Source organism: Trichomycterus rosablanca, chromosome 26 (genome assembly GCF_030014385.1).
Source record: "Trichomycterus rosablanca isolate fTriRos1 chromosome 26, fTriRos1.hap1, whole genome shotgun sequence".
Lineage (NCBI taxonomy): Eukaryota > Metazoa > Chordata > Actinopteri > Siluriformes > Trichomycteridae > Trichomycterus > Trichomycterus rosablanca.
The window spans coordinates 10,898,114-10,915,129 of record NC_086013.1 but is presented as its reverse complement, the minus strand read 5'-3'; the positions used below and the strand labels follow the sequence as shown (position 1 = coordinate 10,915,129).

The 17,016-nt window shown below is 45.3% G+C and overlaps 1 protein-coding gene across 12 annotated transcripts in view; it reads left to right on the top strand.

The window, feature by feature from the left end:
• The window catches only part of ncor1 (nuclear receptor corepressor 1), a 92,269-nt gene extending 76,033 nt beyond the window's left edge, over positions 1-16,236 (top strand). For 5 of the 12 annotated variants that reach the window (XM_062988789.1, XM_062988797.1, XM_062988788.1 and 2 more), the window contains 10 exons: positions 1,347-1,765; positions 2,639-2,770; positions 4,234-4,352; positions 4,438-4,679; positions 5,908-6,063; positions 9,437-9,555; positions 10,855-10,908; positions 11,007-11,210; positions 12,962-13,135; positions 14,121-16,236. In XM_062988789.1, coding sequence (XP_062844859.1) covers positions 1,347-1,765; positions 2,639-2,770; positions 4,234-4,352; positions 4,438-4,679; positions 5,908-6,063; positions 9,437-9,555; positions 10,855-10,908; positions 11,007-11,210; positions 12,962-13,135; positions 14,121-14,317 — 1,816 coding nt within the window. In that variant the 3' untranslated portion in view covers positions 14,318-16,236. The remainder of the gene's footprint in view (positions 1-1,346; positions 1,766-2,638; positions 2,771-4,233; positions 4,353-4,437; positions 4,680-5,907; positions 6,064-9,436; positions 9,556-10,854; positions 10,909-11,006; positions 11,211-12,961; positions 13,136-14,120) is intronic. The other 7 variants (XM_062988794.1, XM_062988790.1, XM_062988796.1 and 4 more) reach the window with 6 other exon arrangements.
• Positions 16,237-17,016: the final 780 nt, after the last annotated feature.

The window sequence follows — 17,016 nt, the reverse complement described above, 5'->3', positions numbered from 1 at the left end:
GCTCACACACACACACACACACACACTTCTAAGTGCGCATTTGCATTAGAGGGAGAAGTGGTAGCTTAGTGGTTAAGGTAATGGACTGGTAACCAGCAGGTTGCGGGTTCAATCCACACCTTAGCCCCTGAGCAAGGCCCTTAACCTTCAATTGCTCAAGTTGTATTCAGACATACTGTAACTGTAGATGTAAATGCATTCACATGAGAAGCAGCACCAGCCACGCCCCGATCTCTGATAACCCCACCCCTTATTAGTCCGGTCTTTTCCCAACCAGCAGACTGGAAGCCAATTCTGTGCCTGCTAGATGGCACCCAGCCAGTCGGTAGCAGTGCTGGGATGTGAACCGGGGTGTTCAGAGGAATATCCTGCTGCGCCACCTGGGCACCTGACAATGTTTGATGTACAGTACAGGCCAAAAGTTTGGACACACCAGCCAAAAGTTTGGACACACCTCACACCTTCAATGTTTTTTCTTGATTATTTTTATTTTCTACATTGTAGATTAATACTGAAGACATCCAAACTATGAAGAATTATGTAGTGAACCAAAAAGTGTTAAACAAACCAGAATATGTTTTATATTTTACTAACTCTACCTCTGCACAACCCAACTGATGGTCTCAAACACATTAAAAAAGCAACAAATTCCAAAAAGTCACTCTAGACAAAGCACAAACATTCATTGAAAACCGTTCCAGGTGGAAACCTAATAAAGCTGGTTGAGAAAATTTCAAAGAGTGTGCAAATCTGTCATTAAAGCAAAAGATGGCTACTTTGAAGAATCTAAAATATAAAACATATTCTGGTTTGTTTAACACTTTTTTGTTTACTACATAATTCCATATGTGTTCCTTCATAGTTTGGATGTCTTTAGTATTAATCTACAATGTAGAAAATTTAAAAAAATTAAGAGAAACCACAGGAATGAGAAGGTGTGTCCAAACTTTTGGCCTGTACTGTATGTGTTACTGTATGTATTGAGTGCATTTTGTCACTGTGTGCACTCCATGATCAATGGAAAAGTGTGCTTCTCTACACACGTGATCATCTGTGTAGTCTGTGCTGCGCCTCAAAAGAACAAGCCAGTAAAGTATTATGGTCCTGATTGTCTATATACTGTTGATTTCTCAGTTATACTAGGACCGCCTCATAGTGCAAATTAACCAGTAAATGTGATATACTTAAATGCTACTCGAATGAAAAAAAGCCGTGAATTAGGTAGGACCTTAGCCGTAAACGTACGGTTTGATGAGACTGCTGAGGTCACTAGTGCAGCACTTTAAATCTTGATTTATCTTGCCATCACCAAGCTTATTCCCACTTTTCTGTTTCTGATCCCCGAGCAGGCAGATGCCCCCCACATCCACCGCGGGTCAGACGAACTCCCGCTACAGCACAGCGGCCGACGCGCTGGCCGCACTGGTGGACGCCGCAGCCTCTGCGCCTCAGATGGACGTCGCGACGGCCAAAGAGGGTAAACACGACAGCGTCAATTCCCGTGACGACGTGACCGTCTCTCGACCCATGCAGCTTCCACCTAGCAAAGCTCCGCTTCCACTGTATTCGGATGGAGGGGCGGGACCAGGGGGCAGCAAAGACAAAACCCAGCCCACCAAGTCTCGCATAGAGGAGGAGCTGAGGCAGCACGGCAAGACCACTATTACCGCAGCCAGCTTCATCGATGTCATCATCACACGGCAGATCGCATCGGAAAAAGACTCGCGCGAGAGAGGCTCCCAGAGCTCGGACTCGTCCTCTAGCTGTAAGTATTTATTCTGGTCAAGGTTGCAGTGGGTCTGGGTTTCCCAGAGTCAGTGGATGCCTATCCGTCACATAGCCGGTCGTGTCTGTATGTAGATATCCGACCAGCACTGCTGGTGATTCGAACCCTGGATGGCAGTAGCGGCTTAGCGTAATTTACCGCTGCTGGGCGCCTGCTCGTTCGAAGGGAGGGTGCAAGAGGGGATTCCTCATAACTGGTGCAATTACAATCTCTGCTGGCTGATTGATGCCACCTGCAGGAGAGACTGGGGATAATGGGATCAGTGCGTGACTCTCTGATCCACAGATGAGCGCGCCTCATGCAGGTGAAAAGATGCAGTCGGCTACTGCACACGTGTCGGAGGGGGGCGTGTGTTAGTCACGGCTCTTTTCAGTCAGAGTAGATTTGAACATCAGTAGAGAGGAAGCGTAATGCAATCGGGTAATTAGATACGACTAGATTTGGAGGAAAATTGGGGGGAGGGGGGGATGTGTAAAAAAATGGATGGGATGGAATCTAAATAGAATGAATAAATAGAAATGGAATCAAATGGTTATTGCTTGACGTGACTTAAACCATAACAACCAAACGCCTGCAGGCGATGATGATGCTTCTGGTGTGAAGACAAAATTCTCTGCCGATCTGAATGAAGGAGAGTTCTCTCTGGCTTTAAATTAAGCAAGACTGGTAACCAGTAAAGCTAACAGAGAATGGGAGTGACGTGTGCAGAGCGCTTAGTAAAATTGAGTACTGATTAAAAGTGGCTGCTGAATTCTGAATAAACTGAAGCCAGTTATAGACAGAATAAACAAGAATGTTGACACGTCATCTGACGGCAATCTAACGACTGAAGACGTTGCCCCTTTTGTTTAGTGCCGCCAAGCCGTTACGAACCGCAGACCAGTGGCGCCATCGAGGTGATCAGCCCGGCGAGTTCTCCAGCCCAAAGAGAGGAGAAGAATGAAAGATCCTTCCCCCCAGAGAAGAGCTCTCAACCACCCACAGGTTTGTTCGTTTTCACTTATTAGTTCAAATGCCCTAGTTTGTCTTTAGAAGTGGCATTTTAGCCAATTTGGCTATTTGGATGTTCATTGTTAAACCAGTGGAATTGAAATGTCCGAACTAGAAAATGATTCATGATTCAAACACAGACGGTTCAGAAGATTCGATTCTTGTTTTGTGTCTTTTCCTATGGACTGTAGTGGTCCCGCTTACCTTGCCTCCTTGCTCAGATTTGCCACTTTGTCGCTCGGTTTTACCACCGTCTGAACTTTGAGCCAGTTTGCCGCTGACTTTTTCAAAGCGCCGCCGATCAGACAAATTGTTTGATTGAACTGTCGAATTCTTGTAAACTACAACCATGACATAGCGACTATCGAGCTGTGAAGCATTGAGACCGTGTGTTACATACATATGTGAAGCCAACTTTTATTTTTTGCTCTTTGAAAGTAAATATAAATGGGGCTCCCGTGTGGTGCCGCGGGTTATTCCGCTAGCACACCAGCGCTGGGATTTCGAACTGCCCGATTTGAATCTCAGCTCTGCTACCGGTCGTCTGGGCGCCCTCTAGCAGGCACAATTGGCAGTGCCTGCAGCAGACAAAATTGCCCATCAGTCTGCTGTGAGGGAAAAGACCGGACTAATAAGTGGGTGGGGCCTTTAAACACCGTTAGTACAGAAGTGGAGGAGCTTGGTGATCGGTGTGTGTTTTTACATGTGCGATATCCGGCCTCATGTGCGAATCAACCTAAGCGCGGGTGAATAGGAAGGGGTGGAGGTACTGCGCACTCAGTAGAGGGGGCGTGGGGCAGGCGAATATACCCTCCTCATATCCCCAGCAGTGGAAGACTATGTATAAATAAGATGGGGAAAAAGTAAATAAATAAGAATCTGTTTATTGATTTGAAAGAACATACCAAATTCTAGTAGGTATGGGGCTTTTTTTTTTTCTTTCTCCCCCTTTAGCGCATCCAATTGTTCAATTTGCATCGTGCTTCCTCTCTGTCAATGCCGAACCCTGCCTTGACCGAGGAGATCGAAGCTAACCCATATCCCCTCCGAAACATGAGCAGCAGCCGGATGCAATTTTGCCATCCACACTTTGATGAGTTTGGTGCCACCTAGCGTTGCATGCGGAGAGGCACACCCTAAGGGCACTCTTTCTCATCTCTTGTGCAGGCGCCTCTAATCAGCCGGCAGAGGTCGTAATCGCATTCTGACAGAGAGAGACCCACATCCGGTTCTTTGTCCCACCCCCCCCAACTGAGCAACCGGCCAATCGTTGCTCATACAGCCACTCGGCCTCGAACCGGGGAGGCAGAGCTGGATTCAAAACGATGTACTCAGAATCCAGCCCTGGTTGCAGCGTGTCTTTTTTATCGCTGCGCCACCTGAGCGGCGTGAATTGCTAGTATATTTATTGAAATGAGGTCATAATGATCACACACTCTTCCTCTGTTCATTTCTAGGATCCGTTCGAGGGTTTGACCTAGGTCGATACAGGCAGCCGATGGAACCCGGACCCCCAGCACCCCAGCCTCCCACCACACAGATCCACCGTGTCATGACCCTGGCCGACCACATCTCGGTACCGCCCCACTAATGCACCTCACCTTGTGTCTCGCAAAACGTGTCTGAACTGCACACTCACACTCTGGGTTTCTTTCACACAGCACATCATAACCCAGGACTTTGCCAAGAACCAGGACTTCCCACCTTCCTCCAGCTCGCTGCCTTCCTCCTCCTCTTCTTCCTCGACTTCCTCTACATTCCAAAGCTCCGGAGCAGGAGGTGGCGGGGCTCGTGGCAAAGTGCCTAATCGCTACAGTCCAGAAAACCCAGGACACCCTACACACCATCAGAAACCAGGCAACAGGGTGTCGCCTGAAAACGCATCGGAGAAACCCAGAACCAGGTAAACACATACGCCCTACTGGTCACGCCGAATGTAACGATCAGCTTCTAATGATCTACAGGACGGGTTGTAGAGAGCTTGGTTTTGGAGTTTTGGAGAAATGTCAGTTAGGGGGGAGAGATTGAGATGGTTTGTGCATGTGCCAAGGAGGGAAGTTACAGAGAGTTCTATCTGAAGAGGGGTGTAGGAGGAGAGGAAGGCCAAAGAGGATGTTTACGGATGTGGTGAAAGGAGGACATGTTAGGTGGCTGTGGTGAAAGAGGAGGTTGTTTAGGACAGGCCAAGATGAAGATGAAGGAGCCATGGTGGATCATTCTGGTCCTCATACTTAATTTTTTAAACCTAATACCCTTTCTGAAACAACCCTCCTTATTGTATCCAGGCTAGGCTTTCAATTGCTGGGCCAGTCACGTCTTTCAATAGCCAATCACGTCTGTGTAGACACATGACCAACCAATAACACCACTGAGATTCAAACCCCAGTTTTCAGCAGTACTGGTCAAGCATTAAGGCAAATAATAATAGTAATAATTTTGGCTGCTCCTGTATTTCGGGGGGTTTGAACGGTGGATTATACTGGTCTGGACTGTTTTTAACACAGTCTTATTCTGGTAGACCTTCCTGACACGGCACCTTCCAGTGTCTAGGTTGTTCTACCATCCCCCAAACATAACTAATCGTGTCTGTGTTGACACCTGACAGGCACCGGGTCAGTGAGCAACCTTGATTTACCACTGCGCCACCTGAGCGCCCTGGGTTATTGTTTATTGACTTTTATTGGGCGCCACAGTGGCTTGGTGGGTAGCGCTGTCGCTTTACAGCAAGAAGATCCTGGTATCGATTCCCAGGTGGAGTGATTTGGGTCCTTTCTGTGTGGAGTTTGCATGTTCTCTCTGTGTCTTTGTGGGTTTTCTCCCACAGTCCAAAGGCATTCAAGTGAGGTGAATTGGAGATAATGTGTTTGACATGAAACTTGAACTGATGAATCTTGTGTAACCAGTATCTACCTGTCCGGTCATGAATGTAACCAAAAGTGTGTAAAACATTATATTAAAATCCCAATAAATATATAATGATTGTTATTAATCACTATGTTCTTAAACATCATGGGTTTTGAGATTTTTTGGAGATATATTGATATTTTATAATGTATTAATGGATCTACTATCACCACTGTTCTAAATGTTTATAGGTACTCAATCTTTTTTTTGGCTGTCTGTTTGTGTAGCAGGCCAGGAAAATCTCCAGAGCGCACTGGTGGAGTCGGCGGTCGAGCCAGGGAGAGCTACGAGCCCATCTCTCCCCCCCAGAACTACTCGGGCCTGGAGAAACAAGAGAGCAACATGCTGCAGGGAAGACGTGATCAGGAACTGTCGGAGCAGAGGTACGTTGTGTAGTGAAAATGAATGAAATGTAGTTGATCCTTGTTGATTTAGCAGATACACTCATCCATAGTGACATTTCTTGTCTGGATGTTTGAATGGACAGGGGACTGGATGGATGTTTGAATGGACAGGGGACTGGGTGGATGTTTGAATGGACAGGGGACTGGGTGGATGTTTGAATGGACAGGGGACTGGGTGGATGTTTGAATGGACAGGGGACTGGATGGATGTTTGAATGGACAGGGGACTGGGTGGATGTTTGAATGGTCAGGGGACTGGATGGATGTTTGAATGGACAGAGGACTGGATGGATGTTTGAATGGACAGGGGACTGGATGGATGTTTGAATGGTCAGGGGACTGGATGGATGTTTGAATGGACAGAGGACTGGATGGATGTTTGAGTGGACAGGGCCACTGGATGGTCGAATGGACAGAGGACTGGATGGATGTTTGAATGGACAGGGCCACTGGATGGATGTTTGAATGGACAGGGGACTGGATGGATGTTTGAATGGTCAGGGGACTGAATGGATGTTTGAATGGACAGGGCCACTGGATGGATGTTTGAATGGACAGGGCCACTGGATGGATGTTTGAATGGACAGAGGACTGGATGGATGTTTGAATGGACAGGGGACTGGATGGATGTTTGAATGGTCAGGGGACTGGATGGATGTTTGAATGGACAGGGGACTGGATGGATGTTTGAATGGACAGGGCCACTGGATGGATGTTTGAATGGACAGGGGACTGGATGGATGTTTGAATGGTCAGGGGACTGAATGGATGTTTGAATGGACAGAGGACTGGATGGATGTTTGAATGGTCAGGGGACTGAATGGATGTTTGAATGGACAGGGGACTGGATGGATGTTTGAATGGTCAGGGGACTGAATGGATGTTTGAATGGACAGAGGACTGGATGGATGTTTGAATGGACAGGGCCACTGGATGGATGTTTGAATGGACAGAGGACTGGATGGATGTTTGAGTGGACAGGGCCACTGGATGGTCGAATGGACAGAGGACTGGATGGATGTTTGAATGGACAGGGCCACTGGATGGATGTTTGAATGGACAGGGGGCTGAATGGATGTTTGAATGGACAGAAGACTGGATGGATGTTTGAATGGACAGGGGGCTGAATGGATGTTTGAATGGACAGAAGACTGGATGGATGTTTGAATGGACAGGGCCACTGGATGGTCGAATGGACAGAGGACTGGATGGATGTTTGAATGGACAGGGCCACTGGATGGATGTTTGAATGGACAGGGGGCTGAATGGATGTTTGAATGGACAGAAGACTGGATGGATGTTTGAATGGACAGGGGGCTGAATGGATGTTTGAATGGACAGAAGACTGGATGGATGTTTGAATGGACAGAGGACTGGATGGATGTTTGAATGGACAGAAGACTGGATGGATGTTTGAATGGACAGAGGACTGGATGGATGTTTGAATGGACAGGGGGCTGAATGGATGTTTGAATGGACAGAGGACTGGATGGATGTTTGAATGGACAGGGGGCTGAATGGATGTTTGAATGGACAGAGGACTGGATGGATGTTTGAATGGACAGGGGGCTGAATGGATGTTTGAATGGACAGAAGACTGGATGGATGTTTGAATGGACAGAGGACTGGATGGATGTTTGAATGGACAGAAGACTGGATGGATGTTTGAGTGGACAGGGCCACTGGATGGTCGAATGGACAGAGGACTGGATGGATGTTTGAATGGACAGGGCCACTGGATGGATGTTTGAATGGACAGGGGGCTGAATGGATGTTTGAATGGACAGAAGACTGGATGGATGTTTGAATGGACAGGGGGCTGAATGGATGTTTGAATGGACAGAGGACTGGATGGATGTTTGAATGGACAGGGGGCTGAATGGATGTTTGAATGGACAGAAGACTGGATGGATGTTTGAATGGACAGAGGACTGGATGGATGTTTGAATGGACAGAAGACTGGATGGATGTTTGAATGGACAGAGGACTGGATGGATGTTTGAATGGACAGAGGACTGGATGGATGTTTGAATGGACAGAGGACTGAATGGATGTTTGAATGGACAGAAGACTGGATGGATGTTTGAATGGACAGAGGACTGGATGGATGTTTGAATGGACAGAGGACTGGATGGATGTTTGAATGGACAGAGGACTGGATGGATGTTTGAATGGACAGAGGACTGGATGGATGTTTGAATGGACAGAGGACTGGATGGATGTTTGAATGGACAGAGGACTGGATGGATGTTTGAATGGACAGAGGACTGGATGGATGTTTGAATGGACAGAGGACTGGATGGATGTTTGAATGGACAGAGGACTGGATGGTCGAATGGATAGGCAACTAGTACAGAGAAAAGCCCTGATGCCTGTCTTCCTCGGCTGTGGATCAAGCCGAGCCAGACTTTACTTTTTACTTTATATTGTCCTAATTTATGTTTAATTTAGTTCAAGGTTCTGAAACGATTAAATATGACAAATATACCCAGTTAAAAAGTGAAGAAAGGAACAAACACTTTCTTTGTAGTATCGCACATAAGTCACGGTTACATCTGCAGTGTTCCACAAGTTCCTGTGGAGATCGGCACGGTGGCTTGGTGGGTAGCACTGTCGCCTCACAGCAAGAAGGTCCTGGGTTCGATCCCCAGGTGGGGCGGTCCGGGTCCTTTCTGTGAGGAGTTTGCATGTTCTCCCCGTGTCTGCGTGGGTTTACTCCGGGTGCTCCGGTTTCCTCCCACAGTCCAAAAACATGCAAGTGAGGTAAATTGGCGACACCAGATTGTCCATGACTGTGTTCGATATAACCTTGTGAACTGATGAACCTTGAAGATAAAACTACCGTTTCCTGTCATGAATGTAACCAAAAGTGTAAAAACATGACGTTAAAATCCTAATAAACAAACAAACAAGATCCAGGAACACCCGTCAGCAAAACGACTATCAGCCTCGGCTGACTCGCACAACCCCACCCTCTTATAATGGAAACTTGGCCTTTTTCCCCAAACATTCCACACACTCCTGTTTACCCTGCTGCTTTCTGACCTTTACATGTTGGTTAAGCAACTCCGAGTCAGAATGCTTTTTAAAAATTTGCTTAGCACATTCCAGTGGCCTCCACGGACATAGGAAAATGTGGAAACAAAAAATACTAATTATTAGCAAAGTGTTTCCCATTTATCCCAAAAATGCCTAGTCACTGTCCCTGTGTGTTTTGGTGTGAGGACTTGTATGGTCGTATTTGTTTTGATTTTGTTTTGAAAACTGCCAACCTCAGCTAACATTTGCTAAAATCCCTGAATCTACCTTAAAACCCCCTTGACATGTCCCCTTGTCTCTTCTCTGGCGACAGGACGGACTCGCGCTCCCCGTGCAGTGGCAGTTATCTGCCAGCTTTCTTCACCAAGCTGGAGAGCACCTCTCCCATGGTGATGTCCAAGAAGCAGGAGATCTTCCGCAAGTCTGACGTCGGTAAGTACTATACTCGGCTCAAGCGTAATTTAGGTTTGGTTCCTGTCATGTGATCCTTTTACTTGATTATGCCAAAACATGGAATTTGAGGGATGGATGAGGGGTTCCAAATTTTACAGAAGATTCTATGTCAGGGGTGTCAAACTCACGGCCCGCGGGCCAGATCCGGCCCGCCACGTCATTTTCTGTGGCCCGCGAGAGCTTAAACGACTGTACGATTGTTGTGATGGTTCGAGTCGTTACAGAGACGCACTTATAATTTAATGGGATTCCTGCGCCTTTAAGTGCAACTGGCGACATCGTAGTCATGGCAACTAACTTTGACCTCGCTGAGTAGCCATGTGACTTTTACGGCAAAAGAACGCGGGTAATAATGTAAACAATAATAATAAATATAAATAATTATCTTGCAGTATAATACAGAAGCATCGTCTGTAAGTCGTGGCGTTTATATTCTCAGTTGTTTGTAAATGTTTAGTGAGTACATCACAGCGTTTTAGTTACAAATTTACCATAATTAAATACAATTGTTACCGTTACTATAGCAATTAGTATCTTTACACAAAATGCTAACTCGTTAGCACTATTTTACGTTTGGTTAAATCTCATATTGTACCAGATGTAACACTTGACTACAGCTGTGTGCTTGTACTGTATTAAGTTCTTTATTGTTTTTATTGTTTGTATTTTTACTTCATTCTGGTGCACACAGTGTATCACACAGCTGGGAAGCAAATAAAACTGACTGTATTCTGAAGAGAGCTGTCTGTCTGTCTGTCTGTCTCTCTCTCTAGCTGGGAAAGGGGGATAAACTATTAGTGAGGGCAGAACAATTGTCTTAAAATACACTGTAAAATCCTACATTAACTGCATCTTTCAAAATGCAGGCTGATTTTGTGACCTGCAAAGTGACACATCCCGCCAGTAGATGATGTTACACATATTTACACATAATCCCAAAATGTACAAGAAGATAATTAAGAAAATTAAGCAGAAGGAGGAAATTTAATGAAAGTGAAAACAAGTTTGTGCTTCAGGAAGAAAAACCGGTGCGTCTCTTGTGTTATGAGGCCGTGTCTGTGGTAAAGTAGGACAATATAAATGCAGAATTCAGCCTCCAAGAAAAACAGCAGACTGCAATCACAGCAGGATACATTACAATCGGCCCTTGGAGGGCCACAATAATGCTGATGTGGCCCTCTGTGAAAATGAGTTTGACACCCCTGTTCTATGTTTCTCTTATAAATTCTCAACATTTGTTAATTGAACAACCCTAAATTTGGTCCGTTTTCTTTGTAGGAAATGCCCAGCCGGGCACAGAGATCTTTAACTTACCAGCAGTAACGAGCTCAAGTGAGTAAATGTGCATTATTTTGCATCATCTTTTCTTATAGCAGAGTGAAGATTAACTTGGGCTTGAACTGTTTCTCATCCCATTATTACTGTTTAAGGTAACATGAACCCCAGGAACCACTCGTTCTCTGATCCAGCCCATAACCTCGGTCTGGAGGACATAATCAGGAAAGCTCTGATGGGAAACGTGGACGAGAGACCAGAGGATCAGGCACAGCAAGCTCAGTCTGTGGGTTCTTCTGCGCAGAGCAATACAGAGGGGCGAGCGGAGGCCAGTCCCTCCCACAACACAGGTAGATACTGTAAGGAAAATGCACTCACTCACACACACACACACACACACACACACAGCATACCTGTATTAATACACTCTACCTTTAGTTGGGATATTAAAATGTTGTTCAATATTGTTCAAACTTCATATCGAAGCTTTTGGAACTGCTAATATAACGGCGTTAGCATCTCACCTAAAATTACCATTGGTGAGGTGGTAAAACACGCTTGCACACCAGAGCTGGGATTCCGAACACATCGTATCGAATCTCGGCTCTGCCGTCCGGCGGGCGGCACTGTGGCTAAGTGGGTGGCTGAGTTTGCATGTTCTCCCCGTGTCTGTGTGGGTTTACTCCGGGTGCTCCGGTTTCCTCCCACAGTCCAAAGACATGCAAGTGAGGTATATTGGAGACACTAAATTGTCCATGAACTGTGTTTGATATAACCTTGTGAACTGATGAACCTTGTGTAATGAGTAACTACCGTTCCTGTCATGAATGTAACCAAAGTGTAAAACATGATGTTATAATCCTAATAAACAAACTCTGCCATCCGGCTGGGCTGGGCGGCTGCATGAACAACGATTGGCTGTTGTTCATAGGGTAGGTTAAGCCGCATAGGGACTCCTCATAACTGAGCGAATTACGACCTCAGCTGGCTGGTTGATGGCGTCTGCACAGAGTCGAGGATAATGCTGATCAGGGTGTGGCTCTCCGTGCACAAAGCTGATCGGCATATGAACTCGCCTCGTGTAGGTGAAAAGAGGCACGTGTCGGAGGGGGCGTGTCGGAGCGGTGGTCAGCTCCAGTGGAGAGGAAGCATAACACAATTGGGTAAAAATTGGACGCTTTGATGCTTGTTTACAGTGTAGATATTGGTTTTTCCTCTATAAACGCATCGTACAACACTTTTAACTAGAGATGGGACGATCGATCGGCTACGAATCGGTATCGGCCGATTTTTAATCAAAATATGCTATCGGCGATATTTCCTAAAAGTAGCCGATCCGATCGTGTGATATATAAAGACCATGTTAAGTTAACAGCTCAGTGGATTGATCCAGACTTTGAGCTACGAAGCACCAACCATCACATCACCATTCATCAACAATCGTACAGAAACCATCGTGAAAGCTCTTACGATGCAATTTTGCTGATTGTAATATTTACTTTAAAAAGATAATTCAACCCGGTCACATCTGAGTCGATTCTATCAGCACGTTATATAAACTCCTGGTTCACTTTGGTAAATTGTAAGCGGTTCTTACTTGTGATGTAGATGAGAACAGAAAACGTTACAGAGCCAATCAGAGGCAAAAGTTTATTCATTACCAAATTCGTTAGTTCAGGATCATCTGCTGAACTTTTAGAAAACTTTTAGCTCCTTAGACGGAACGAGTCTGACTCGGTTACAGATCTGTGGTAATAGCGGTTTAATGAAGCTTTTTAATGTAAGAGAGTCACACAAAATGTTCTGTAGTAGCTGGTGTTTATTTAAAACCACGACATTTAATTAATAACAGTAAACACGGAGAGATAACTGAGAAGAGAAACTTTCGCTTCACATAAAAATGAATCAACTCATGAATCAATGAATCACTTATAGCGATACTGTGAACAAAGCATCTCTTCTAAAGGCACAAACACACACACACACACACACACACACACACACACACACGCTGCTTCGGTTTATCTTTACTGTGAGGCTCTTTTTAAGTTTATTTACTGCTAAAGCTACTTACTCATGGAGTTTAATTCTATGACATTTTATTCCACAGCAGCAAAGCAGAAGCTTCAGAGCAAAGCCAGCAACAGGAAGACCAAGTCACCTAATCAAGGGCAGGCTTATGCAGGTGGAGAGCGACCCTCCTCGGTTTCCTCTGTACATTCGGATGGAGATTATCATCGCCAGCCTCCAAGTTGGAATTGGGAGGACAGGCCATCATCCACAGGTTAGTTCTACACAGGAGTTACACTGATCAGCCATAACATTAAAACCACCTCCTTGTTGCTACACTCACTGTCCGTTTTATCAGCTCCACTTACCATATAGAAGCACTTTGTAGTTCTACAATTACTGACTGTAGTCCATCTGTTTCTCTACATACTTTTTTACCCTGCTTTCACCCTGTTCTTCAATGGTCAGGACCCCCACAGAGCAGGTATTATTTAGGTGGTGGATCATTCTCAGCACTGCAGTGACACTGACATGGTGGTGGTGTGTTAGTGTGTGTTGTGCTGGTATGAGTGGATCAGACACAGCAGCGCTGCTGGAGTTTTTAAACACCGTGTCCACTCACTGCCCACTCTATTAGACACTCCTACCTAGTCGGTCCACCTTGTAGATGTAAAGTCAGAGACGATCGCTCATCTATTGCTGCAGTTTGAGTCGGTCATCTTCTAGACCATCATCAGTGGTCACAGGACGCTGCCCACGGGTCGCTGTTGGCTGGATATTTTCGGTTGGTGGAATATTCTCAGTCCAGCAGTGACAGTGAGGTGTTTAAAAACTCATACCAGCACAACACACACTAACACACCACCACCATGTCAGTGTCACTGCAGTGCTGAGAATGATCCACCACCTAAATAATACCTGCTCTGTGGTGGTCCTGTGGGGGGTCTGGACCCGGGCCCGTGGTCTTGATTAAGGTTTCAGGAATTATTTTATTAATCAGAACATTTTTGTACACATGAAAATAAAGCACTAGTTATCAATCAGTGATGCAAAAAACAGTGTAGCAAGTACGCCAGTTAGGGTTGGGAAGTTCACAGTAACTACTGGGAATTTCAGACACTTTAAAGGCTCACTAAACTCCCCCAAAAAAGTCAGCGACTAAAGATTAGAGTGTGCCCCAATCCTAAAACCAACTCTTCATTTCTCATAGTGTCTCTATGCTCGGCAGTCCTAATTTGATTTCTTCTTTCTCTCCCCAGGTCCCATGCAGTTCCCCTACAACCCTCTGACCATGCGCATGCTGAGTAGCACACCTCCCTCCATAGCCTGCCCCTCTCCATCCATGCAGTCCCAGCAGCAGCTGGCCGAGAGCGCCGCCGCTCCAGCCCGCGTCTGGGAGAGGGAGCCGCCGCTGCTTTTAGATGAGTATGATTCCCTGTCGGACAGCGACGACTGAGCCGGGCAAGGACTTCGACATTTCCCCCCAGACCCTTTTCATCCCTCAGCCCTCCGGGCCGGCTAGCGTCTAATACAGGTCCCTCTGGACTAGACAGAGGAGGATTTCGGTGCTTCTTGGGCTTTATTTCCCTCCGGTGCTCGTCGAAATCGGTGCAAAGGGGTGGCCAGAGAGCCCGAACCTGTAATGAAACCTGTAAGCTTTAGTTCTCCTGTTTGTGGCTGCGCAGACTCAAACGATGAAGAACTCGCAATATAAAGAAACCTATAAAGTCGGAAATACTTCAGATATGTTTCATTTCTGTAAAGAAGTCTTTAAAAGAGGTAAAACCGTGTATGTAAATAGAGTAACGTTTTGCTGTGTGATTTGTTTTCTCCGTTTCTTCTCCGTCTTCTTCTTTGCATTTTATTATTGTTTTTTTTTTTTTATTGTTTTTTTTTTTTTTTTTTTTAAGAAAATCTGATTCCTGCTGGTTTGAGATTATGCTGAAAGCTGTCAATGTGAAAAGTGCGCATACAAACCCATCCCAAAACCCCATTCTCCCTCTCTTTGAGACTGTGATGACAGATATGGCAAACTGGATCACATCCAAAGAATGGATGTGAGCGTTTCAGTGACACCCTGCTTTTATAGCACCGTTCAGCCACAAGGGTGCATGTGGAAGCTACAGTGTGGGCAGAGAGACAGTTTCGTTTGCGTGAACAACTTCAGAACACTGGTGACAGAGCCATAATTTTTCTTTTAATGACAGAGGAAATATAAGCTGAAACTGAAGGTTTTTTTTTTTTTTTTTCTTCCCTGTTCATCCCTCAGAAGTTCCGTAGGAATTAACTCGTGGTGCACCCGTCGTGGTTTCGAGAGGAAATTCGGTTGGATGGGGCTTCCAACCTTCCATCCTGAATCTTGCTAACGCTACTGTGGTCTCTACCATGTGCTCAGTATTCTGCTGTTTTCCCCTTCATCTCGCACCACACAGATGGACGAGCGGCCCGGTTGGTTTCCCCAGCGCGTGCGAGAAATCGAGTTCGGCTTTGAATCAAACGAATCAAAAAAGGAAAGAAAAAAAAAACCTGGTTTGCTGGTTCGCCTCTGCACCACCGTTGCACTTTTTCTTCTTGTTTTTTTTTTTTTTGCCTACTAACGTTGGACTATCTGTAATCTAAGTTATTGAAGCTTCTGCACAGGTCTGGACTGTTCCCGTTCGATTTCCCGTCACGTTTTCAGATAATCCGATCATACGCTTGGTTTGAATCTTGATACAGTCAGGCTGTTAAAGTTGCTGCTTTGTAGTGGTGGCTTTCACTTATACGTCGTCTGGATGTCAGAAGAATAAGCTCAATTTCAGTGATCTGCACAAGCATAGCTGTATTTTATTCAATATTACATTATTACAATATTACAGTGTCAATCAGTCAGTCATCGATATAGTGAGGTTTAGGACGAGACCCTAAAACGTTTCCTTTGCTTTTTCTTTGCTTGTGTAACCGAGATGTGGTTGGTTTTCTTTTGCTATTTAATTGATTTTGCTTCTAAAGTAGAAAACAAGCCCTCAAGCTCATGTTGAGATTATTTTGTTTGTTTGAGAATTATTGATAACATCAATGTTGTTCATCCTGTTAACGGGATGCAAAGTGTTTACAATGGCATTGACAAAAAAAATGGTGAAACTTGAATATAAAGAAAATGACAGTCAGTCGTTGCATCAGTTAGACTGTTTTGTTTTGTTTTACAGTCTAACCTGGTACAATGGTAACTCTTACTTTTCTTTTGTCCGTTTGGAACTGAGACTTGAAATAATCCGTGTGTCCCATGTTGTCAGAAAGCAATGTTTATATCGCACAATGTCTCTTAAGTAGCCTATTGCGAAACATTCAGACCAATCAATAAAGTGGATTAGCGCTCCACCTTTCTGAAAACCATCTTTCTGTGTCCTCGTCCCTTTCTTATGCAAGATTGTTATTGGCTTTTCTTATACCATGGTGAAATTTAGGAAATAAATACATAAAAGGTAAATTAGGTTTTACGTATTAAAACCAGAGTTCCAGAAATTTTTGGGAACCACTTCTTTGCTTTTTTTTGGGTGTTTTTACGTTTGTGCCATTTAGCCTGAATACAGTTTAAGCAATCAAGGGTTAAGCGCCTTGCTCAGGGGCCCAACAGGGGCAACTTGACAGTGGCGTGGTTTGAACCTGCAACCTTCTGATGACTACTCAGGTACCTTAACCACTAAGCTATCACAGTACCATTTATGAAAGTCAACTCTCTGTGTTGTCATCTCACATTTGCACCCCAGTAATACAGAAAGCCTTGAGTGAGTTTAACAAACTACAAATGCAAAGATTTTTCAGTTAGGTGCCAATCATGGGTACATGGTTTTGTCAAATATTTCAATAAGGGGTTTCTAGAGCTGCTCAGGTGGCGCAGCGGTAAAAGTACGCTTGCTCACCAGAGTTGGGTTTCTAGATGCATCGTATCGAAACTCGGCTCTACCTTTCCGACTGGGTTGGGCGGCAGTATGAACAACTTTGGTTGTTGTTCAGGGGCTTAGGGGTAGAGTCGGAGGTCCTCGTAACCGGTACGACTGCGGCCCCTGCTGGTTGACTGACGGCGCCTGCACAGGGCTGAGGAATAACATTGAGGGGGGTGTGACCCTCCGTGCGCAGTGTCTCTTGGTGTATGAACTCGGCTCATGCAGGTGA